The 24,706-nt window shown below is 47.3% G+C and overlaps 1 protein-coding gene across 1 annotated transcript; it reads left to right on the top strand.

Annotated features, from left to right (window-relative positions):
• Nucleotides 1–21,507: 21,507 nt before the first annotated feature.
• Nucleotides 21,508–22,485, top strand: LOC123347834 (olfactory receptor 1009-like). Its single transcript, XM_044985023.1, has one exon. The coding sequence runs from the start codon at nucleotides 21,508–21,510 to the stop codon at nucleotides 22,483–22,485; it is 978 nt and encodes a 325-aa protein (XP_044840958.1).
• The last annotated feature ends 2,221 nt before the right edge of the window (nucleotides 22,486–24,706 follow it).

Raw genomic sequence — 24,706 nt, 5'->3', positions numbered from 1 at the left:
AGGATACAGCAGGTATTCTTAATATCATTGAGAATAATCAGGCAAAAGAGTATCTAACGTACCTTCCAAATCAAGAGCTCCCTTCTTACCATATTCCGGGGATCTATTCTATTCTATTCTATATGGTTTTGTAGACCGTGCTCATCACCGTGGTAGTACTAATCTATGAATGTGTATGTCTTTAAATGCTTCTGTTTTTAAAGCATCTTTGGCGTCCTCATGGGATGGGTTCCCCAGAGGTGTAACTCTTTAATTAATTAATGAAAAGAACTAAACAGTAATACTGCTTTCAGAGTCATTGAAATCCATCAGAGAAATACACTGTCTCTTTAAATATTCTGTAGGCTAATGGTTTAGTACCTCTGCCAGAATTTCTCTCAGTAAATAAGCAATGCTTTAATTTCCATACCTGACGCTGTGTGTCTCCTTGTAGTTATATATCATAGTTGCAGCAAAGTCTCCATATGAAATTCTCTACCTGTCTTTGAAACAGGGCATACACAATGGATCATAAACAAGTTATCTTTGTCTACTAATCTGGCTCTCCTTGCCTTATTGTCCAACCTAAAAATGACTTCTCATGTAAATGGGAATTTGCACAAATACATGTTATGCTGTCATGGGAGGTGGGGATTACCGGTGGGGTCACCTAGTGAGTAGGTCAGTGACCACCTTGATTTCCACCTCATGGTCTCTGCTGCCTCCCATTGGCAACACCTCCAGTAGGTAGACAGCCCAACTTTCAGTGGATGGCTACTTGGCCCCCAGGTTGGACCACCATTTTAGCTCAACCTCTCTTTCAGGGCAGCAGTGTCCAATGAAGGTTAGAGGGCTCTGCGTCCTTACAACAGGGAAGGACACTCAGTCGATCTCATGGCTCCTGTAGGTGGCTCATCATGATCATGAAGCTTTCAGCATTTCTATCTTCTCTTTACCCCTGCGAGGGGTGGTGTGAGATTTATGTCTCTATAAGCCAAAAGTGTTTAGTAGGGGAGCTTGGGCATTTACACTCCACAAGGATCCGATCGCATGCCCTGTGTCAGGCACCAGCATGTGCCTCAAAATGGCTTCCCAGGGCCATTCCCTACCATCTGTTTCCCTCCACAGTCTCAAAGTCCACCCTGAGATAGCAAAGGGGGAAAAACAGGGAACAACTGAACTTTCAGCACAGCTGGGCTCCGCTCATAGTCCCTTCCTCCCCAGCCGAGGCTTATGTGGCAGCTTTGGTCAGGAGCTCCCAGGGCAGAGCTGTCCCATTCCCCCCTCTGCCCCACTGGAGTTGTCTGACTCCTCTTGAGCCTGGTTGGATTGTCAACAGCAGCCTGTGCTGGTCTAATTCTGCTCCCACTAATTGGTGGTTTATTCATTGATTCTAGTGGGGCCAGGCCCAAACGGATCCAGGTTAAAATACCGTCCCCTGTGTTCCTTTTTGCTGGGTCATGATCTAGATCCCCTTCTTGCTCCCTTTGAACTCAGTGGAAAACACCCTTTGCATTTAACAGGACAGGACTGGGTCCTAAGGCCATGCAGGATGATGGCAGGAAGAACAGAGAGGGGGAGCTGAAGGAGAGGACAAGAAGAGAGAACGAGACAGGAAGTTCAAGAGAATAAAATGGATCACTAGAGACATGTGGACCAGATTTAGTATCACTGTGCATCTTGTAGAGTCCTTTCCAACAGTGCAAAATATGCTCAAGATAGCTTGAAAGGCCAAGTACTATTTATACTCTCCTTGCACAGTTGCCAAATGACCAACGTGAAGGAAGAAATAGACTAGACTAGATTAGGCTAGACCCGTGTGTTCCTGTTTAGACTAGACTTGACTAGAATCAAAATGAATAAAATAGAATAGACCCATATGTTCTCATTTAGAATAGAATAGAATCTGTTTTAGAATAGAATAGAATAGACCCATGTGTTCTAGGATACAATAGACCCTTCTGTTCTAGTTAATAGAATAGAATGTACCCACCTATTCTAATTAGAATAGAATAAATAGAAAAGAATAGATCCATCTGTACCGGTTAGTAGAATAGAAGAATAGAATACTGCACAAGGTGCAAGGGAATAGATTATTAATCTAAATGTTCCTATGAATCCTCTTCCTTGGATGTCCAGCCATTGAAGCTATGGTGTTATGCCTGGAATGTGACATTTACAGAACTAGAGCAGCAGTTCCCACACCATTTTTCCCTGAGGACCACTGGTGCAGCTGCAATAGGCACTGCAGCCAACTGTTAATACTTTTTGAGGAAAATTATAGATTTTAATTATTACATACATATAACTATAACACTGTAAGTAACCGATGTACATCTTTCCTCTGCATTTTAATCAGGGGCGGCTCCAGACCCCAGCATGCCAAGCACGTGCTTGGGGCGGCAAGCCACTGAGGGTGCTCTGCCGGTCGCCGCGAGGACGGCAGGCAGGCTGCCTTCAGCAGCTTGCCTGCGGAGGGTCTGCTGGTCCCGCGGCTTTGGCAGATCCTCGCAGGCAAGACGCCGAAGGCTGCCTGCCTGCCATGCTTGGGGCGGCAAAATGCCTAGAGCCGTCCCTGGCCCTGTGGCAGCTCTCCGCCCCTCCCCCCAAAGCACCTCCCCCCGCAGCAGCTCCCCCCGGCCTGGGGAGCCGTGCAGTAGCTCCCCGCCCCAGCTCACCTCTGCTCCACCTCTGCACACCATCGCTCACCTCTGCTCACCTCTGCACACCATCGCCGCTCCACTTCTCCCGCCTCCCAGGCCTGTGGCGCCAATCAGCTGTTTGGTGCCGCAGTCCTGGGAGGGAGAGAAGCAGACGGGGGTGGCATGCTCAGGGGAGGAGGAGAAGCAGAGGTGAGCTGGGGCGGGGAGCGGTTCCCCTGCGTGCAGCCCCTGCCTTACTTGCTGCAGGAGGCCCTCCCCTCACCCTCCTGCCCCAGGTCCCTCCACCAAAATGCTGACGATGACCGGGCAGCCGAAGAGCCGGCCGCCGTGGTCGCCACCGCCGAAGGACCCGAAATGCCACCCCCCCAAATGCCAGCATTGGCACTGGCCCTGCCTGTGGGACAAGATGTCCTGGTGTGATTTCCCAATTTGGGAGCCTGGAGACACAAAGAGCCTGGTCCCCAGGGGTGACACCCACCTGCAGCGCCAGCTGAGGCCAATGAGAGATACAGGCCCTGAGCATCTTCTGGTGATTAGGGTCAAGGTGTGTCGGGATAAATGCCCAAAATATAAGGTAGCCCAAACCATCACTCCTGGCTCGGTGAGTCTCTGGGTGCACTTTTCAGTGTGCAGCACAAGGAAGCGGAGTGTTTAAAATCCCTTGGTGGAACGGGCTGGGAGAAGGTGGGATGTAGGAGAGAAAAGGGGTCGGCTCCTGAGACCCCACTGTAGGCAATGCCCCATCTGTCTCATCCCCTAGAGCACAGACTGTGTGTTGCAGTTGGCTGGTGCCTTAGAAATTCGCTTCCCCTTTTTGTGCCAGTCCCAGTTTTGCTCTGTGTCACTGTGTCTCTGGCACAGTAACAGGTGCCAGTGTCTGCAGCTGTCAGCGAGCAGAGCTGGAGATAAACTTCATCCTTCCAAGTATCCCTGGTGATGGTGACACGAGGTATGAGAGACGAGTTATATTCTGTGGTTCCCCCGTTAACTGTCTGTCGGATAAATCCCATCCATTCCAGCCCTTTCCCAGGGGGCAGGCAGGGGCGGCTCTAGCTTTTTTTTGCCGCCCCAAGCAAGGCAGACAGGCTGCCTTCGCAGTGCACCTGCAGGAGGTCGACGGTCCTGCGGCTTCGGCATACCCCCCGCCAAATTGCCGCCAAAGCCGGAGGACTGGTGGACCTCCTGTAAGCAGGCCGCCGAAGGCTGCCTGACTGCCTCCCTCACAGGGACCGGCAGGGCGCCCCCAGCGGCTTGGAGTGCTGGTGCCTGGAGCCGCTGCTGACTGTAATTAAGAACATAAGAGCGGCCAGACTGGGTCAGACCAAAGGTCCATCTAGCCCAGTGTCCCTTCTGCTGACAGTGGCCAGTGCCAGGTGCCTCAGAAGGAATGAACAGAACAGGGAATCATCAAGTGATCCATCCCGTTGCCCATTCACAGCTTCTGGAGATCCTAGGGGCTAGGACCACAATCAGCACCAAATCTGTCACCACTGAGCATCATCATCAAGATCATTTACTTAGTTAATTATTAATTAGCAATTAATTGTAGACAGAAGCTTTCTCCTGGTTGTGTTTAAAGAACTTGTGTGATATGAACTCTACGTGTTTTTAAACCATCCCCAGGATGCAATATTGAGGGATAACAACAAAATAAAAAGAACAAAATATTTCCATTCCCACTGATTTTCAGACAAGTATCAGCATTCACGCTGAAACACAGATCTCCATTCCCATGACCACTCGTGTTCCCTTTCATATCCCCACACTCATTCACACACACTGGAGAGAGAGCGAGAGAGAGAGAATGTTCTCAGGGAATGTTCCATAGACAGTTACACTGAACGATGCTCAGACGATGAGGGTGAGTGGGTGGCTGGCTCCATAATGCGCCATGGTCCTAGGCTCTCAGACTGGCTGGAGACCAGTTCATTGATGAGGCTAATAGAAGTGAGACAATGCATAGGGCAGGGAATCAAATAAATCTATAAACAGACACAACCCAACTCTATGGCATTGACCAGCAGGGATTTGGAGAACAGCCTTGTTCCCTTTTATAGCTGCCAGGGTTTGTGTTTTCACCTCTTCTGCTTTCTATCCACACACGGGAACTGAGAGGTGAACATGGGACTATTTGGGCTTCTGTTTGACAGATAATAATTCCTTTTAACCCATATCAGTGTGTGTAATAGAATATTTGGTGTGATGTTATCTGATTAGAATATGACCATATAGATCACTGTTGCAACCACTGTTCTATATTTGCAACAAATCTTGTAGATGGGCGTCTCCCATGGTCCATGGTCAACCAAATGTTTCTTAATGGACCACTTAATTTGAACAGCCCCTCCAAGATATGCTGGCTAGTTACCTTGTGGCCAGTACCCCAGGAGACCACATTTGAAATCCAAGTATAGAACCAATATTTATATCTTCATATACAAAAATGATACATGCACACAGAGAGCACAATCCTAACCACCAAATCAAAGCTTTTCATAGACACCCCACTCCACAACCTTTGTACAACATTTGCTGCAAATATAGAACAGTGGTTGCAACAATGATCTATATGGTCACATTTTAATCAGATAACGTCACACACCGCTATTTGCATATCCCCCTCCTGGTGACACATCAAACCTCCTCACTTAGTGAGCTCAATTTACCTGCCTGGGGATTCAGGAAGTGGCACAGGGAAGCGAGGAAGGATCATTCAGGGGGAAGGGCACCCACATGGGACCCTGCATGGCCAGGCTCTGGTCCTTGCCCTGTCCGAGACTTCCTATGCCACTTGGGGCAATTCACGTGGGGCCGGAGTTTTCTAAGTATTGATTCATCAAGCGGGATTTTCTAAAGCACTGCAGCGCCCAACTCTCCTAGGTGCACCTCAATTCTCAGTCTGTGAAATGGGGTTAAAGGGACTTTCCTGACTCACCGGGGTGAAGTGAGGATAGATGCAATAAAAAGTATGAGGTGCTTAGATATGATGGTGACTGGGAGAGGTGCGGGGGACGTGTGTATCTAAGACAAACAAATCTATTACTCTGGGTGTGCTGCAAAGATCACTGACATGAATGGAATGAGTGTGGCCTCCCTTGCCTTCATTTGATCTTGGGCCATTCCCCGATGCAGCAACTGATGGATATTCCTTCCCTTGAGAAAACAGCTGGTCGGGTGACATGATTAACCCGGGCAAAAATGTCTAGTATAAGGAAAGCATCTCACATTCGTTTAGAGCCTGATGCAAAACCCTTCCCAACCCCAGGGAAACCCTCCCTTTGAGAGCAACGTGAGCTGTGTCAGGCCCTGTGTTCGTAACCCCGAGGCAGCAAAATTGTTACTTGTTTCTTGAAATGTCAATTGGAAATGTCTTCACCAGAGGCAATGGACTCATCACTAGAACAGAGCTAATTATGGTGAAGCAGATGCTTCCTTCAGAGGATGAGCTGCTGTGATTGAAGCAGAAAACTCTCGGAGCTATCGGATTAGTAGAAGAGTCCTGGGCAGATTCACTGGTGTGGGTAAAATACCAAACCTCACTGATTATAACGAGACTACTGATGGGATTGAGGAATGAAGGATTTTGCCCAATATTAGTGAAGTCCTGGGCCTCAGCCTGTCAAAGACTCAATATAATTTCTGCAGAAGCTGGGCGAGATAATCACAGTAGAGATGATGGTGATAGTAAAATCTATTTCCTATTCAGTGGTTTTCATCCACACATTTCAGATCATTTTACAGAGTTAAGCAGCATTATCCCCAATTTTTGCCCAAGGGAAACTGAGGCACGTGGCAGTGAAGTGACTTGCCCAAGATCACTGAGGAAATAAGTGGCATAACCGGAAGTAAATTCTGTGTCTCTGGTGCTGAGCACCATGGGGAAGCGACCTATGTACACCCACCATGCACCACACAGTAACGGATAGCTAAAGGCAGCCAACCAACTTTCTAAACTGGTTGAACTGCTCACTCCATGTTAGGTCAGACTCTGTTCTCAGTTAGGCACTAGAAATCTTGAATAATTCAGTTTAGTTCAGGGGATGGGTTCCAGATTTAGGACAGGGTAACTAAGAGCAGAATTTGACTAAGTCATTTCAAATCCAGTGTGTGCACCTTTAATTTCAAATCCAGTGTCTGCACCTGAAAGCTTTTTCATTGTGTATTTTCAGGCATGTTTTCATGTGTACATAGTTGTGTGAGTGCTTGAAGTTACAGATGTGGGTGTTCAGGGAGCTTGTGTGATTGTGTGTTTGTGTGTAGGTGTTGGTATGGGCAGGGCCGACTACAATTTTTGCTTCCCCAAGCAAAAAAAAAAAAAAAGAAAGAAAGAAAAAAGCCACTCGGACTGTGCTGCCCCAAGAATAGACAGAGTGCCGCCCCTTAACATATGCCGCCCCAGGCACATACTTCCTCCGCTGGTGCCTGGAGCCGGCCCTGCCAGTGAGTAGCTGTTGCTAGACGACGTATAATAGTAGATCAGCAACTCCAGTCCCTTTCCTGGAGCCTGTCGGATCCAGTGCATGGGGTAGTTGCTGAGATCGAAGCTGCTCATGGCACAGGTCACTTTAGTGGATTCCTTGGTTTTCTTAATCTTTGGGCTGGACTGAGTGAGAACAATCTGTGCCCGGGCCCTTGGAGACAAACAAAGCGGGCTGTTAAAAGTAATGTTTAAAAACAGATTAGAAAGACAGACAGTTACACTAGAGAGAAGGAGACAGACCAGTATGTAGACCAGGGTTTCTCAAACAGGGGTCGCCTCTTGTGTAGGGAAAGCCCCTGGCACGCTGGGCTGGTTTGTTTACCTGCCCCATCCGCAGGTCCAGCCCATCGCGGCTCCCACTGGCCACTTGATCGCTGCTCTGGGCCAGTGAGAGCTGCTGGAAGCAGCGTGGGCTGAGGGACTTACTGGCTGCCGCTTCCCGACGCCCCAATTATATTTGTTGTCTTTCTTGCTGACCCAATAACTCTTCCATTAGTTATCCAGCATGAAACACCTTCAACTGGAGAGACAGAGGAAGTCCCATATACCATAATATCCTATTTCTCAGTGCTGAGGACACTCACCTGAGAAGTAGCAGAGCCTTGTTCAAATCCTTCCTTTTCCTCTCCAACAGAGGGAGAACTTGAAACACGGATCTCTGATATTCCAGATCAGTACCCTAAGTACTGGGCTAAAAGTGACAAAGATGTCCCTTTTTCCACCCCAACTTTTTGTGTGAGCTCACCGACCAGATTGGGCCCCTTAGGTGAGTTGGGGGAGGGACCTCTGGGATGTATGTGTCCAGATGCCTGGTCTGATGCCACAGTGCTCATGTCCAGAGACAGAAACCTCGGCACCCTACGGAATTTCACTGCAAAAATTAGGCTGCAAGTTGAGTTTAAATGCCTGCAGAGTTTGGGAGAAGCTAAGTGGAGGTTTAGAGAATCCTATTGGGGCGTGATTTTGGGATTTTAGCACCTATAGTGGATAGGAGCCATGGTCCATTTTTTGTATCTCGCCCTCTGCTGCTTTTAAAAATCTCACTAGGTTCCTATCTGCATCTTTACACAAACAAATACCATTAAAACTCTGGCTCTGAGTATTTGGAAATAAAAGACCAGGGCTCTCATCCAGCTCTCCAGCTCTGTGTGTGTATTTTTACAGTCTGGGTTATAACTGTGCCTATCCTCCATGGATAGCATGGACTGGTTACAATGGAAGCACGACACATAGCAATTCTTCTGGGTTCTCCTTTTGACAGTAGTAGTTTTTATCACACATTATGTTGAGATGCTGGAGAACTCTGAATGTGCACAATGGTCCAGATTCTCATCTCAGTTATGCTGGTGTAAATACAGAGTAATTCCTCTTACTCCCATGGTGTATCTGTTATCAGAACCCAGCTCAGTATCTCAGTGATAAAAACACACTGGTTTAGATGCACCCGTGGTGTAATGACAGGGAAAAGAGACGAGGTACACCAGGGAACAATGTGGACCATGCTATTGAAAACTCACTGCAACTTACTAGCAATATTTCAGAGGACATGATGCAATGGTGTTAATACCCAAAGGCCCTAATTACAAACTCTCCATCACCAGTGAGATATATTAGTGAAGACACAGTTTAGAGTCCATCGAAGGATTCTCATGTTGTATTTATACATCAGTTATTTAAATCCCAAATTCCCCAGTTGCAAACAGGCTAGGACAAGGGGCTCAGAACAGGCAGCTGGGCTTTTTACTGATATGAATCCAGGTGCTTTTCCTACTATCTAAATGCTGGTAAAACATGATGACAGTTTCATAGCTTGGGCCATTTCCTAGTGGACACATGTCAAAACCATAGCTCCAGCTCCAGACCTAGGACCTGTGTGAAGCCAATAGGTGGAGTGTTGATGACTTCTGGTGGAGTTTGACCTGTTCCTCATCATTAGTTTGTTTATCACTCTATACCCTTAGATTCAGTAGGAGTGACTATCTGTAGAGTAGTTATAGAAATGTAAGTGTATAGAGTGACTAACCAGCTAACTAACACCACCCAAAAAATGGTACTACTTAAACACTCAAGCATATTCATTAATAATCAGGCCATTTTCTTTCAGAAGACACTCCAAAGTTCATGTTTATTTATAGATGAGATTTTCAAAGAAAACAAATGGAATTGAGTGCCTATTTGCCATAAAAATCATTCAGAATTGGGCTTCTAACTCCCATAGGTCTTTTAAAATCCAAGGTGGTTTGATGGGTAAACATCATGTTATGTTTATTCACAGAGTTCCTCCGGATAACAAGAACAATGTAAGGTATTCTAGAGTTATTTTTTTCTGGGTAGCATTATCTATTATTTTAAAGCACACACAGGTATGCTAAAATCTTAATAGAAAATTACTATTCCTTAAAAAAAATGAGTTTACAATCTCAATGTATGACACTTCGAGATACATCAAAACTTCAGCAATTGTATGATATACATAAGTAATAAAATGCTTGGCATTTCTTAACTAGATGAGGTTTACATGGGCTTGAATCTATTTACCTCAGCGGAATGACTTTTGTTTTACATTGGTTTAAGTTAAAGGGGAATCTGGACTGTTGACTTGAGTGAACTTTTCATAGAATCAAACATTTTAAGGTCAGTAGAGGCCTTTAGGGCAATCCCATGTGTAGAATCTCAGCTGATGCTTCCTGAATGAAACCCAGCAAGTTCAGGTGACCATGAGGATACTTTTCAGAGAGATACCCCATCTCTCTGGAAGGTGTTCCCAGAGATAATTCACAGATTCCAGGGCCAGAAGGACCATTGTGATCATCTGGTCATATCTCGTGTAGAGCACAGTCCAGAGAATTTCCCCCAAAATAATTCCTTTTGAACTAGAGCAGAACTTTAAAAAAAACCCAAAACAGCAACAACAACAACAAACAATTTAGGTCAATGATTTTCCTGTCTCCATTATTTTCCGTTTGGAATCAGTTGTTTTCATGACTTCGCCTTTGAGGTTAGTGTAGAAGGGTTCGGCCGGAGCTCGTCTCTCTCTGGGGCGGCGGGGAACCACACCACCTCACTACATCCATCTGGTTACTTCGGGGAACTAGTCTGAAGTGGAAGAGGCAAAACAATGGTTACTCACGCCCAGTTGGCGGGCAGTAGCGAGTCCTATGCTCCAGTCCTTGGACAGGGATGGAGCAAACCATCAGGCAATAAGCCCGGCTCTGGGTTAGGGAGGGCAGCAAAGAGTCCATGGCTCAGGCCCGCAGGTAGGTCTGAGCAAACAATTAAGTTCAACAGGCCAAGTCCCTGGATCAGGATGAGGCAGTGCAGAGTCTATGACTTGGGCCCTCAGGCAGGGCTGAGGAAACAAGTAAGTTCAGGGGGCCCAGGCCCTCGATCAAGGCAGGGCAATGCAGAGGGTATGTCTACACTCTGAAATTAGGTCAATTTAATAGAAGTCGATTTTTTAGAAATCGATTTGATACAGTCGATTGTGTGTGTCCCCACTAAGCGCATTAAGTCGGTGGTGTGCGTCTACAGTACCGTGGCTAGCATCGACTATTGGAGCATTGCACTGTGGGTACCACAGTTCCCGCAGTCTCTGCCACCCATTGGAATTCTGGGTTGAGTTCCCAATGCCTGATGGGGCAAAAACCTGTCACACCTACCCCAGCCTACCCCTTGCTCCCATGGCTCATGAAGCCTGGAAAGTAGTAAGGAGCAGTTCAACTATAGGCTGAACAAGTGCAGAATGGTGGTAGAATGTGCCTTTGGACGTTTAAAAGCTCGCCGGCACTGTTTGCTGACTGGGCTGTTTGCGATTAGAAGAGCACAGCAAGGCACGTTGCACAGCACAGAGGCTTTGAAAACCAGTTTCATGACTGGCCAGGCTTCGGTGTGACAGTTGTGTGTGTTTCGCCTTGATGAAAACCCACCCCCTTTGTTGATTTTAATTCCTTGTAAGCCAACCCTGTAAGCCAGGTCGTCAGTCGCCCCTCCCTCCGTGACAGCAACGGCAGACAATCGTTTTGTGCCTTTTTTCCATGCAGACGCCATACCACAGCAAGCATGGAGCCCGCTCAGATCACCGTGGCAGATGAGCACTGTAAACACCATGTGCATTATCCTGCAGTATATGCAACACCAGAAACTTCAAAAGCAGGGAAGGAGGTGACGGCAACGCGGTGACGAGAGTGATGAGGACATGGACATGGACTTCTCTCAAACTACGAGCCCTGGACATTTGGACATCATGGTACTAATGGGGCAGGTTCATGCCGTGGAATGCCAATTCTGGGCCCGGGAAACAAGCACAGACTGGTGGGACCGCATAGTGTTGTAGGTCTTGGATGATTCCCAGTGGCTGCGATTAAACTTTCGCATGCATAAGGGCACTTTCATGGAACTTTGTGACTTGCTTTCCCCTGCCCTGAAGTGCCAGAATACCAAGATGAGAGCAGCCCTCACAGTTCACAAGCAAGTGGCAATAGCCCTGTGGAAGCTTGCAATGCCAGACAGCTACCGGTCAGTCAGGAATCAATTTGGAGTGGGCAGATCTACTGTGGGGGCTGCTGTGATCCAAGTAGCCAATGCGATCACTGAGCTGCTGCTACAAAAGGTTGTGACTCTGGGGTATGTGCAGGTCATAGTGGATGGCTTTGCTGCAATGGGATTCCCCAACTGTGGTGGGGCGATAGATGGAACCTATAGCCCTGTCTTGGCACCAGAGCACCAAGGCAGCCAGTATGTAAACCGCAAGGGGTACTTTTCCATGGTGCTGCAAGCACTGGTGGATCACAAGGGACATTTCACCAACCTCAACGTAGGATGGCCGGGAAAGGTAGATGACTCTCACATCTTCAGGAACTCTGATCTCTGTGAATGGCTGCAGCAAGGGACTTACTTTCCAGAACAGAAAATAACTGTTGGGGATGTTGAAATGCCTGTAGTTATCCTTGGGGACCCAGCCTACCCCTTAATGCCATGGCTCATGAAGCCATACACAGGTACCCTGGACAGTAGTCAGGAGCTGTTCAACTATAGACTGAGCAAGTGCAGAATGGTGGTAGAATGTGCATTTAGATGTTTAAAAGCTCGCTGGTGCAGTTTACTGACTCAGTTAGAACTCAAGAAAACCAATATTCCCATCGTTATTGCTGCTCGCTGTGCACTCCACAATAACTGTGAGAGAAAGGGGGAGACATTTATGGTGGGGTGGGAGGTTAAGGCAAATCACCTGGCCACTGATTATGTGCAGCCAGACACCAGGGCAGTTAGAAGAGTGAAGCAGGGCGCGTTGCACATCAGAGAAGCTTTGAAAACCAGTTTAATGACTGGCCAGGCTATGGCGTGACAGTTCTGTTTGTTTCTCCTTGATGAAAACCTGCCCTCTTGGTTCACTCTACCACCACCCTCCCCTCCCCTCTTTGATCTCCACTTGAAGAGGCAATAAAGTCATTGTTGTTTCAATTCATGCATTCTTTATTAATTTGTCACACAAGTGGGGGGATAACTGTCAAGGAAGCCCGGGAGGAATGGGGGAAGAGGGAAGCACCAGATGAGGTGGTGGAGGAAGGGAGGAGGGAAGGACAAGGCCACACTGCACTTCAAAACTTATTGAATGCCAGCTTTCTGTTGCTTGGGCAGTCCTCTGGGGTGGAGTGGTTGGGTGGCCGGAGGCCCCCCCACCACATTATTGGGCGTCTGGGTGAGGAGGCTATGGAACTTGGGGAGGAGGATGGTTGGTTACACAGGGGCTGCAGAGGTGGTCTGTGCTCCTGCTGCCTTTTCTGCACCTCACCAAGGTGCCGGATAATTTCATTTTGATCCTCCAATAGCCTAAGCATTGCTTCCTGCCTCCTCTCATCACACTGATGCCACCAATCATCTTGATCTCACCATCTCTCCTCTTGCTCCTGCCACCTGTCCTTGTGTTTGTTTTGTGCTTTCCTGCACTCTGACAGTGTCTGCCTCCAGGCATTCTGCTGGGCTCTTTCAGTGCGGGAGGACTGCATGAGCTCAGAGAACATTTCATAGGGAGTGCTTTTTTTTTTTTGCCTTCTTATCTTCACTAGCCTCTGGGACAGAGAAGATATGGGGAGTGTTGAAACATTTGCAGCTGTGGGAGGAAAAAAAGGGAGAGTACTATTTAAAAAGACACATTTTAGAGAACAATGAGTAGACTCATTCATGGAGAACCAAGCTGTTACCATTACATAGCACATGTGCTTTCTTTACAAGGTTGCATTTTGCCTCTTATATTGAGGGCCTCCGGTTCGGTGTGAGAGATCACACACACAGGACCGGCGGGCAACAGAATTTGGCTTGCAGGCAGACATAATAAGCCACAGTCTTTTGGCTTCTTTAACCTTCATAACATGTGGGGATGGTTTCAAACAGCAGCGTATTCATTTCCCATACCAAGTACCCATTGGGTTGACCATTTAAAAGGAGGGGCTGCGGTTTTTGGGTTAATGTGCAGCACAAACCCAACTAACCCCTCCTCACACATACACACACACAATTCTCTGGGATGATCGCTTCACCCCTCCCCCCAGCGCATGGCTAACAGCGGGGATGATTTCTGTTCAGCCACAGGCAAGCAGCCCAGCAGAAATGGACACCTCTGAATGTCCCCTTAATAAAATTCCCTTATTTGAACCTGGTGACCCTGGGAGTACATCCAGCAAAGCTTCACTGAGATGTCCCTGGAGGATTTCCACTCCATCCCCTTACACGTTAACAGACTTTTCCAGTAGCTGTACTGGCTGCCAATGCATCCCAAGTCTTCAGGGTAAATAAATAATTAAACATGCTTACTTTTAAACCATGTACAATATTTACAAATATTTACTCTCACCAGAGGTGCCTTCTCTGCCTTCAAGGTCCAGGAGCCCACCTTGGGTGGGTTGGGAGAGTATTGGCTCCAGGGTAATAAACAGTTCCTGGCTGTCAGGGAAAATGGTTTCTTCGCTTGCTTGATGTGCGCTATCTTCAACCTCCTCCTCCTCCTCATCTTCCTCATCCCCCAAATCCGCATTCCTATTGTGTGAGAATCCATTGACGGAGTCCACGCACAGTGGTGGGGTAGTTGTAGGGGCACCTCCTAGAATGGCATGCAGCTCATCATAGAAGCGGCATGTCTGGCCAGGGCCGGCTCTACAGTTTTCGCCACCCCAAGCAGTGCACCGAATGGCCGCCACGGGTGGCAGGGGCAGTCCCTGTGCCCTTAGGGGCTGCTGCGGCAATTTGGCGGGAGCTTCCATGTTTAGCCTCTGTCCTTCATGCCCTTGGAGATTTTTTCAAATATTCCGGCATTTCATCTTTGGAACAGAGTTTGGATAGCACAGATTTGTCTCCCCATACAGCGATTCGATCCCGTACCTCCTGTTTGGTCCATGCTGGAGCTTTTTTGTAATTCTGGGACTCCATGGTCACCTGTGCTGATGAGTTCTGCATGGTTACCTGTGCTGATCAGCTCTCCACACTGGGCAAACAGGAAATGAGATTCAAAAGTTTGCGGGGCTTTTCCTGTCTACTTGACCAGTGCATTGGAGTTCAGAGTGCTGTCCAGAGCGGTCACAATGGAGTACTCTAGGTTAGCTCCGGGAGGCCAATATTGTTGAATTGCATCCACACTACCCCAAATTTGACCCAGCAGGGTCGATTTAAGCGCTAATCCCCTCGTCAGGGAGGAGTACAGAAATCGATTTTAAGTCGACAAAAATGGCTTTGTCGTGTGGATGGGTGCAGGGTTAAATCGAACTAATGCTGCTAAATTCGACCTAAACTTGTAGTGTAGACCAGGGCTTCAGAGTCTGTTGCTCAGGCCCTCAGGCAGGGCTGAGCAAACAAGTAAATTCAGGGAAGCCCAGGCCCTGGGGCAGGGTGGGGCAGTACAGAATTTGTGGCTGAGGCCCTGAGGCAGGGGCTGAGCAAACAGTGAGGAACTAGGTCAGGCCCTGGTTCCAGAGGGCCTGGGGAGATGGGAAGATGCGACCTGCATGTTGGGTGGCAGGGGGGACGCAGGACCACCCATTCCACTGCATCCCAGCCCGGGACCCTGACAGCGGCAGAAGACCCGTTGCTGTGTCAGTGGGGATCCTGGCCGCATCATGCTGAGATGGGCTCTGGGTGTGCTGCAGCCAGACTAGGGTCGGCTGCCCCCGAGCTACTTCCTACCTCCCCCTCTAGAGGTGCCTGCGTCTGGACAGTGTCTTCCAAGGAATCAAGCAGCTTGGCAGCTCCTCAGGGGACTCAGCGAGCGGTAGGCTTGGCAGTTCCTCCAGGTAGCTTGCCACAGGAAGGCTTAACAACTTCCCCGGGGCCTGGTCGGCATCAGGCCTCAGCTGGTCTGGCTAGTCCGCGAGTCAATCGCAGACTACAGGAGTCTCCCCACCGGGAGCTCAGCCACAGGCGTCTGGCCTCTCCAGTGGCCGTGGCTCTAGTGAGCTCTGGGTTGGGCTTTTGTACTTCTGTCCTGCACCCTGATCTCTGGGGAGCGGGCGCAAGCTCCACTGAATCTGCCCACTATGGCGTCCGGAGAGGCTCGTCCCTCTCTGGGGCAGTGGGGAACCACACCACCTTGCTACAGGTAGGAGTAAAACTACCCTTGTACCATTGTTTTTCCTTTATAAAAATAAATATTCACTTCCCTTATACAATAATTTCAAATTTCCCGCCAGCAGAATATCAAAGGAGATTACATCATTTCATATGAAGAAAAAATTATCAAGCAGGAGAGATGCTAATTTCTGTGAAAGGGAATAACAACAAAATACAGCAAGAAGTGCAGCACGATTGAGACATCCAGGAAGGAACCCAAAGCTCAGTTTACTGAGATAATTGAAGACTATCAATAGTAGAAGAGAATGGAAAGTGCAGTGCAAAGACTGTAATCTGGTCTCAGAAAAGGTGATGGAAGGGTTAGGGTTAGGGTACGGCTGGCAATAGATCATCTGTGTGAAAGGGAAAGCAGAGCAGTTACAATGAAATAATATGATTTAGAAATGAAAAATTCCTGCTCAGATATCCACCATGTCAGGAAGAATAGGATTCCTTGTTCAATCCAGTGGGAAAGTCAATGGTGTGACACTGTTCCCCATATTCTTCATAGGGATATGATTATGACATGATTATAGAATAATTATGATGTATTTTGTGCAAGATAGGTCATTTCAGGTGTCACTGGAAAAGCTATGATTTGCTGAATATGATTATTCTATTTGTATTCATGTATCATTTTTATATCTGAAGTTATGAATGTTGACTGTGCATCTCTATTTCAAATGTAGTTACATCTGGGTAACATCCACTGGTGAAGATGCTTTCAGTCTAGAGAGCTGGTTGGGAAGGGCATACTCAGGGTAATGAGCCATTAGGGAAAACAATTGGCCTTAGGAGAAGCTTATCTCCCACCTGGTGAGCCTTCCTGAGAACACTCCAGAGAGCCTGTACGTAATGGTAGCCATGACTCTACCAGGGTAGGTGACCAGACCACGTGACTCTAGACTCCATCCTGGGCCATCTGTATTTTTCCACAAACTGGTCTGGGAACGAAGTTTTGAAACAAAGGGTTCTCACCCTATGCTAAAGCTATATAAGGCAGGGAGTGATATCATGCCACACAAGAGGATTCCTGGAGAGCCCTGAGGAACAAAGACTGAGCTGAGGGAAGTGTTGGACTCAGGTTAAAGAGATTTCTAGCCTGTGTATGGAAACCTGAGAAACCTAAGCTGCAAAGCAAATGCAGCTTGTGCCTTGAGAATCTGCCAGACTGCTGGTATCATCAGTCAGGGTGAGAAACTGCTCATTCATAGTCAATCTAACTAGTGTGTTAAACTGAGTTTGATTTTTTAATTGCTGGTAATCTGCTTTGATCTGTTTCCTATCCCTAATGGTCACTTTTGTAGTTAATAAACTTGTTAACTTAAACCAGTGTGCCTTTAGCTGAAGTGCCCGGGGGGAAATCTCAGCTTGGTTAGCACAAGTGTGCATATTCCCCTCCACAGTCAGGGAGAGGGAACAGGGTAACAAATTCATACTGGTTGGTGTTTTGACCAGGGCAGGGTGGTACAGCTCTGGGGTCCTAGGCTGGGAAGCTGGTGGTTATCTTTTCTGTAGCTTCTCTACTGTTGGTTCATGCAGTTGCTGATCAGAGAGCCTGCATGTAACTGCAGCTGGGTGGGTCCCTACCTGTGTGAATGCTGGAGGAGGTGTGAGAAAGAGCCCAGACTGGTGGGTCAGAGGGCTCAGTGGAATCCTAGCTCCAGGTAGCACACCGGGGGGAACCAATCACAGATGAGTTATAGCAAAACATGCCTAAGACCAGGGTTTTCTCAAACTGGGGGTCGGGACCCCTCAGGGGGTTGTGAGGATATTGCGTGGGGGTCGTGAGCTGGCAGCCTCCATCCAAAACCCCATTTTGCCTCCAGCATTTATAATGGTGTTAAATATATTAAAAAGAGTTTTTAACGTATAAGGCGGGGGGGTGGTTCGCACTCAAAGGCTTGCTGTGTGAAAGGGGTCAGCCGTACAAAAGTCTGAGAACCTCGCCTAAGACAGCGCAATGAATGGTTCTCAGATTTAGAACATAAGAACAGCCAAAGTGGGTCAGACCAAAGGTCCATCTAGCCCAGTATCTTGTCTTCTGACAGTGGCCAATGCCAGGTGCCCCAGAGGTAATGAACAGAACAGGGAATCATCAAGTGATCCAGCCCCTATCACCCATCACCTTTTTAATGTACTATATTATTACTGGCTTATAGAAATAAACTTGACTGGCATTGGTTATCTGGGCTCTTTAATATATTTGATAATGAACCAAAGTGGGTGAAGGGGTTTACTATACTATTCATCAACACTAAGTAAAATTGTATTGGTTGCAATGTAATTAAAGAGAGAATGGGATCTGTTGGACTGTGTTTGTGCACATCATCAGATCCATACTTCCCCACCAGTCAACTTCCCATCACCAGCCAGCCCCTACTGGGTCAGTTGTCACTCTGTTAGGAGATGCAAAATCATTCTTTATCTCCCCATGCTTCATACGCTCCAGCATCTTGTATCTTATAATCATGAGCCAGACCCAAAGTCCTTTGTCGTTAAGGAAAAGATTCTCAGTCCTTGACTACAAGGGGGATCGTTTCAGGCCCCAGACGGGCAAAGGCATCAGTTATTTTCTTCACATCTGCTATGGGTAGGATCTCTCCCCTGCCCACTCTCACAATACACAATCATAGACTACATTTGCGTGTTACAATACAGCAATACAGATACACATTCCCTGTCACCCATTCCCAGCTTCTGGCAAACAGAGGCTATGGACACCATCCCTGCCCAGCCTGGTTAACAGCCTAAATGGACCTGTCCTCCGTGCATTTATCTAGTGTATTGACTAGTTGAGTGTGTATTTTATTTTTTTACCACGTGAGTTTTATTGCTTTTAAAAATTTTGAAACAAAATAGTCTCTCTTCTCTCTCTCTCTCTCTCTCTCTCTCTCTCTGTGTGTGCACACTTTTCTGGATTTCCATTTTTCTTTCAATGTACCATTGCCACACTCAGTATAGACATAGATTATGTAAGCGGGTGAATGGTCCCGTTATTGTGGGGAACTTTCCTGGCTTCTGCACTACCCCGGTGAAGTGGGCTAGCGAAAGGATCTGAGTCCTCGCTCCCACTTCCTTTATGCAGAGGCCTCCCTGCCCTTGAGGACTTCCCTTCCACTCTCCTGTCTGGCAGAGTCCTCGTAACCCCAACAAGGCTGGGCCCAGGATTCCTGGGGGGCTCAACCCCCAACCCTGCTGGGGTGGTCACCCAGGACAGGGGCTAGGGTGTCCCCATTCCGGGGAGCTAGCTCTGCACTGGGCACCATCCTGACCCCATGATCATTTCATACAATTTAAAGCAAATACAAGTTGTTTAATCAACAATTAATTTTAAAAAGAATAAGGAAAAATGGGAAAGGTTAAAGTAAAACACATCATGCTGCTCTGTGGCAGGGAACATTAGAAATGGTTTCTCTGGAATGTCAGGGCAGTTCACAGTCTGTTCCTTGTAGGTCCCAAGTCACTTTCTCAGACCCTGGCTGTGCTGCAGGGACACTGCGGGTTGGACACTTGCTCTGGCGGTGGACACACACTCTCAGGCTCTGGGTGGCAGGACCCTTCTTCCCAGTGTCACCCCCGCCCTGTCAGGGTTACGATCCCCCCCAAGTCTGGCCTGAAGTGTCTCTTGGCTGAGGCGTCTCCCTGTGCTGGGCCCACTGCCCAGGGTCCCCCTCGCTCTCCCCGGCTGCTCACCATATCCAGCTCCAGACTGCTCTAGCCCCAGCTCCAGCTCCACACTGCCTCAGCGCTGCTGCTGCTGCTCTGCCTTCAGCTCCCTGGGCTGCTTCTCTGGCCTCTCTGGCCCTCGTTGCTACAGCTCTGCTCCCAGGGCAGGTCTGCTCTGCAGGCTGCTTCTGTGACTCTACTCCCAGCTCTGACCTGCTCTCTGGGCTGCTTGTATGGCCCCTCTGGCCGACCTGGCTCTGCTCCCCAGCTCAGCTTGGGCCCCTGCTCTCTCTTTAGCTCGGCACCACTCTGTCTGACCCAGGCAATTCCAGCTCACACGGAGGACGGGATGCCCTGGCCTCCTGACTCCCTGATTAGCCTGCCCTCCCTGTCCATCAGGCTGATCTGGAGCATTGGCCTCTCCCCCTTGTTCCTGGGGACTGTCAGTTTCAGGGTCCTGATTTCCTATCCACCCTCCCCTTTTAGTGCTGGGAGCTAGCAACCAAAACACCCCCACTGAGTGTTAGTAAGGGGGCAACAGTCTCCTTACATTTATACGGGTGCAAACGAAGGCAGTGGCTGAAGAGATCAGAAGGGACGATCATCGATAAATCAAGAAATGTGTAGGGGAAAAGCAAGGAAGAGATTTCCAACTTATTCGCTCTGATATCTTTGCTTTAACAGCAAGGATCTGCTACTTCTCTTTAAACATACACCTCTACCCCGATATAACGCTGTCCTCGTGAGCCAAAAAAATCTTACTGCGTTATAGGTGAAACCGCGTTATATCAAACTTGCTTTGATCCACCGGAGTGCTCAGCCCCACCCCCCTGTAGCGCTGCTTTACCACTTTATATCTGAATTCGTGTTATATTGGAGTAGAAGTGTATCTATATTTTATTGCTCATAACATTTGGAGAAATAAACAATCTCTCTCTCTCTCTCACTCTCTGTATTTTAACTCATTCTGTCTATATATCTCTTTCTTTTTGGTCCTGCTTTGAGCAGGGGGTTGGACTAGATGACTTCCTGAGGTCCCTTCCAACCCTGAGATTCTATGATTCTATGATTCTTTTTCTCCAGTTTTTCATTTTTCTCCAAGCACATTCTCCCTTCTGGATAAAAATGACTCTCTTCTTATTCTCTTCATGAGTTTTCATTTTTATTTCACTTACATTTCTTTATATGCAGATGGATTCCAATCTCAGTTGCACTTGTGTAAATCCACATGAAGCTGATGCAATTGAACCTGGTGTAATTGTGTACAGGAAACTCCCCATAGTGTGTGTTTAGGAGTGGTTGTGGTGGGGTTTTGTATGTCTGTGTCTGTTTCTCAGCCGCATCTATCAAATGGGGCAAATTTGTCTTTGAATCTACTCTGATAGAGGATAGCTGGAAGACCTTCGTGCAAACCTCAGCCTCTTTGCTGTTTCGGTTTGTGCCTTATGGGGTGTGTTTATACTGCATGTGGCAAGTGTAATTCCCTGCTCCGGTAAACCTACACACTCTATCTTTGACTGAGCTACTGAGCTTTGTGCTAAAAATTGCCTCCACAGCACAGACTAGCTGCCCGAGCCCAATCTCATCTGAGATCCTAGGTACATATACAGGTGGCCATCTCAAAGGGCTGTGTGTGCTGCCGTGTTCTCACTGCTAATTTTATCCTACTAGCTTGACGACCAAAGCTAGTGTATGTACATCTATCCAAGCTGGGAATTACACCTCCCAGCTGCAGGGGACATGTATCCATGGTTGAACTCTCAATATTTTTCATTTACAATCTATTGATTTTTTGTTATGTCTTCTAGATTTCTTGCTATGACTCCGATAAGATATTTCAAAATCCCAGCCTAAAAGTTTTTCTTTAAAGTTCAAGAGAGATTCAGGGAGGTAGAAGGGACATTTCTTCAATTCAGTAGGCTCTTAGTTCACCTATATTGGAAGCTCAACCTCTTAATTATATGAGTCTACCTCTGTTTAATGACAGCTTCATTTTTCTGGTAGAGAGATGCCATGGTACGAGGTTACTCGCTCTTGGTTTCACCTAGTGTAATCGACAGCACAACCTGACTGTGTGCACTCCATCAATACTTAATGATTTTCTTTTTCTAGATACATATTATGGGAAAAGGAGAAGGAAGAAACCAAACACTCATCATGGAATTCATCCTCTTAGGGTTTGGGAATGTCCCTGAACTGCAGCCCCTTCTCTTCCTCGTGTTTCTAGTGATCTATGTTGTGACTGTGGCAGGGAACATCCTCATTGTTGCACTAATTGTGACTGATCAGCACCTTCACACCCCCATGTACTTCTTCCTGGGGAACTTGTCCTTCCTGGAGATCTGCTACAGCTCCACCTTCCTACCCAGGCTGCTGGCCAGTCTCCTGACTGGGGACAGAACCATTTCTATTAAGGGCTGCATTCTGCAAACATATTTCTTTGGTATCCTGACAGCTACAGAATCTCTGCTGCTCGCGGCAATGTCTTATGATCGATATTTAGCGATATGCAATCCACTCCGCTATGCTGCTCTGATGAATGGCAGAATTTGTTGCCAGCTAATGGCAGGGTCCTGGATAAGTAGCTTTCTAGGCTGCACCACAATAAATATTTTCTTGCTCAAATCAAAGTTTTGTGATTCCAAAGAAATTGACCATTTCTTTTGTGATTTTTCACCGGTGATAAAGCTGTCCTGTGATGACACCCAGACTGTGCAACTGCTGACATTTATTGTCTCTGCTCTAGGGACACTTGTGCCCTGTCTACTGGTCCTGACATCTTACATTCGTATCATCACCACCATCCTGAGAATCCCGTCCACCACAGGGAGGCAAAAGGCCTTTTCCACCTGCTCCTCTCACCTCATTGTAGTTATAGTTTACTATGGGACGCTGATTACTATCTATGTGGTTCCAACAGCCAACAATCACAAGGTCCTACACAAACTATTCTCTGTCTTCTACACAGTCCTGACTCCCATGATCAACCCTGTAATCTACAGCCTGAGAAACAAGGAGGTCAATGAGGCCCTGAGAAAAACTGTTCTTAAACTAGTTGCTTTCAGAAACAGGCATGGAAGCTTAAAGGACAAATTTTAGCATACAGTAACTCCTCGCTTAATGTTGTAATTATGTTCCTGAAAAATGCGACTTTAAGTGAAATAATGATAAGCATATCCAATTTCCCCATAAGAATTAATGTAAATAGGTGGTCTTAGGTTCCAGGGAATTTTTTTTATTTTATATATATTATATAAATTTATATTATACTCTGTGTGTGTGTGTATATATATATATATACACATACACACACAGAGCATATATATATATGTTTTAAACAAACAATTGAATACTGTACACAGCAATGATGATTGTGAAGTTTGGTTGAGGTGGTGGAATCAGAGGGAGGGATATTTCCCAGGAAATGCCTTACTGCTAAATGATGAACTAGCACTTGGCTGAGCCCTCAAGGGTTGACACATTGCTGTTAATGTAGCATCACACCCTACAAGGCAGCAGGAATGGAGGGAGAGGAGACAGCATTGCAGTCTCTGGATTAAATTTAGAAGTATGAACAATAAGGGTAATATTGTGGTGGGAGTCTGCTACAGACCACCAGACCAGGGGGATGAGGTGGACGAGGCTTTCTTCCAGCAACTAACAGAAGTTGCTAGATCACAGGCCCTGGTTCTCATGGGTGACTTTAATCACCCCGATATCTGCTGGGAGAGCAGTACAGCAGTGCACAGACAATCCAGGAAGTTTTTGGATAGTGTAGGGGACAATTTCCTGGTGCAAGTGCTGGAGGAACCAACTAGGGGAAAAGCTCTTCTTGACCTGCTGCTCACAAACAGGGAAGAAATAGTAGAGGAAGCAATAGTGGATGGGAACCTGGGAGGCAGTGACCATGAGATGGTAGAGTTCAGGATCCTGACACAAGGAAAAAAGGAAAGCAGTAGAACAGAGACCTTGGACTTCAGAAAAGCAGACTTCGACTCCCTCAGGGAACTGATGGGCAAGGTCCCCTGGGAGAATAACATGACGGGGAAAGGAGTCGAGGAAAGCTGGCTGTATTTTAAAGAAACCTTATTGAGGTTGCAGGAACAAACCATCCCGATGTGTAGGAAGAAAAGTAAATATGGCAGGCGACCAGCTTGGCTCAACAGTGAAATCCTTGCTCGTCTTAAACACAAAATAACTGCTTATAAGAAGTGGAAGATTGGACAAATGACCAGGGAGGAGTATAAAAATATTGCTCAGGCATGCAGGAGTGACATTAGGAAGGCCAAATCACACTTGGAGTTGCAGCTAGCCAGAGATGTTAGGAGTAACAAGAAGGGTTTCTTCAGTTATGTTAGCAACAAGAAGAAAGTCAAGGAAAGTGTGGGCCCCTTGCTGAATGAGGGAGGGAACCTAGTGACAGAGGATGTGGAGAAACCAAGTGTACTCAATGCTTTTTTTGCCTCTGTCTTCACAGACAGCTGCACTCTACAGCACAGTATGGGGAGGAGGTGACAAGCTCTCTGTCGGGAAAGTAGTAGTTTGGGACTATTTAGAAAAGCTGGACGAGCACAAGTCCACGGGGCCAGATGCACTGCATCCAAGGGTGCTAAAGGAGTTGGCCGATGAGATTCCAGAGCCATTGGCCATTATCTTTGAAAAATCATGGCGATCGGGGGAGGACCCGGATGACTGGAAAAAGGCTAATGTAGTGCCCATCTTTAAAAAAGGGAAGAAGGAAGATCCAGGGAACTACAGGCCAGTCAGTCTCACCTCAGTCCCTGGAAAAATCATGGAACAGGTCCTCAAGGAATCAATTCTGAACCACTTAAAGGAGGGGAAAGTGATCAGGAACAGTCAGCATGGATTCACCAAGGGCAAGTCATGCCTGACTAATCTAATTGCCTTCTATGATGAGATAACTGGCTCTGTGGATGAGGGGAAAGCAGTGGATGTGCTATTTCTGGACTTTAGCAAAGCTTTTGATACAGTTTCCCACAGTATTCTTGCCAGCAAGTTAAAGAAGTATGGGCTGGATGAATGGATGGTAAGGTGGATAGAAAACTGGCTAGACGGTCGGGCTCAACGGGTAGTGATCAATGGTTCCATGTCTAGTTGGCAGCCGGTATCAAGTAGAGTGCCCCAAGGATCGGTGCTGGGGCTGGTTTTATTCAATATCTTCATTAACGATCTGGAGGATGGTGTGGACTGCACCCTTAGCAAGTTTGCAGATGACACTAAACTGGGAGTAGTGGTTGATACGCTGGAGGGTAGGGATAGGATACAGAGGGACCTAGACAAATTAGACTATTGGGCCAAA

This window comes from Mauremys mutica, chromosome 13, assembly GCF_020497125.1.
Source record: "Mauremys mutica isolate MM-2020 ecotype Southern chromosome 13, ASM2049712v1, whole genome shotgun sequence".
In the NCBI taxonomy this organism is placed as follows: Eukaryota; Metazoa; Chordata; order Testudines; family Geoemydidae; genus Mauremys; species Mauremys mutica.
The sequence above is the reverse complement of the archived record's forward strand: the minus strand, read 5'-3'. Positions and strand labels throughout refer to the sequence as shown.

Excerpts from the sequence above, each read along its gene's own strand:
- LOC123347834 (XM_044985023.1), top strand. The coding sequence starts at position 21,508 with ATGGGAAAAGGAGAAGGAAGAAACCAAACACTCATCATGGAATTCATC.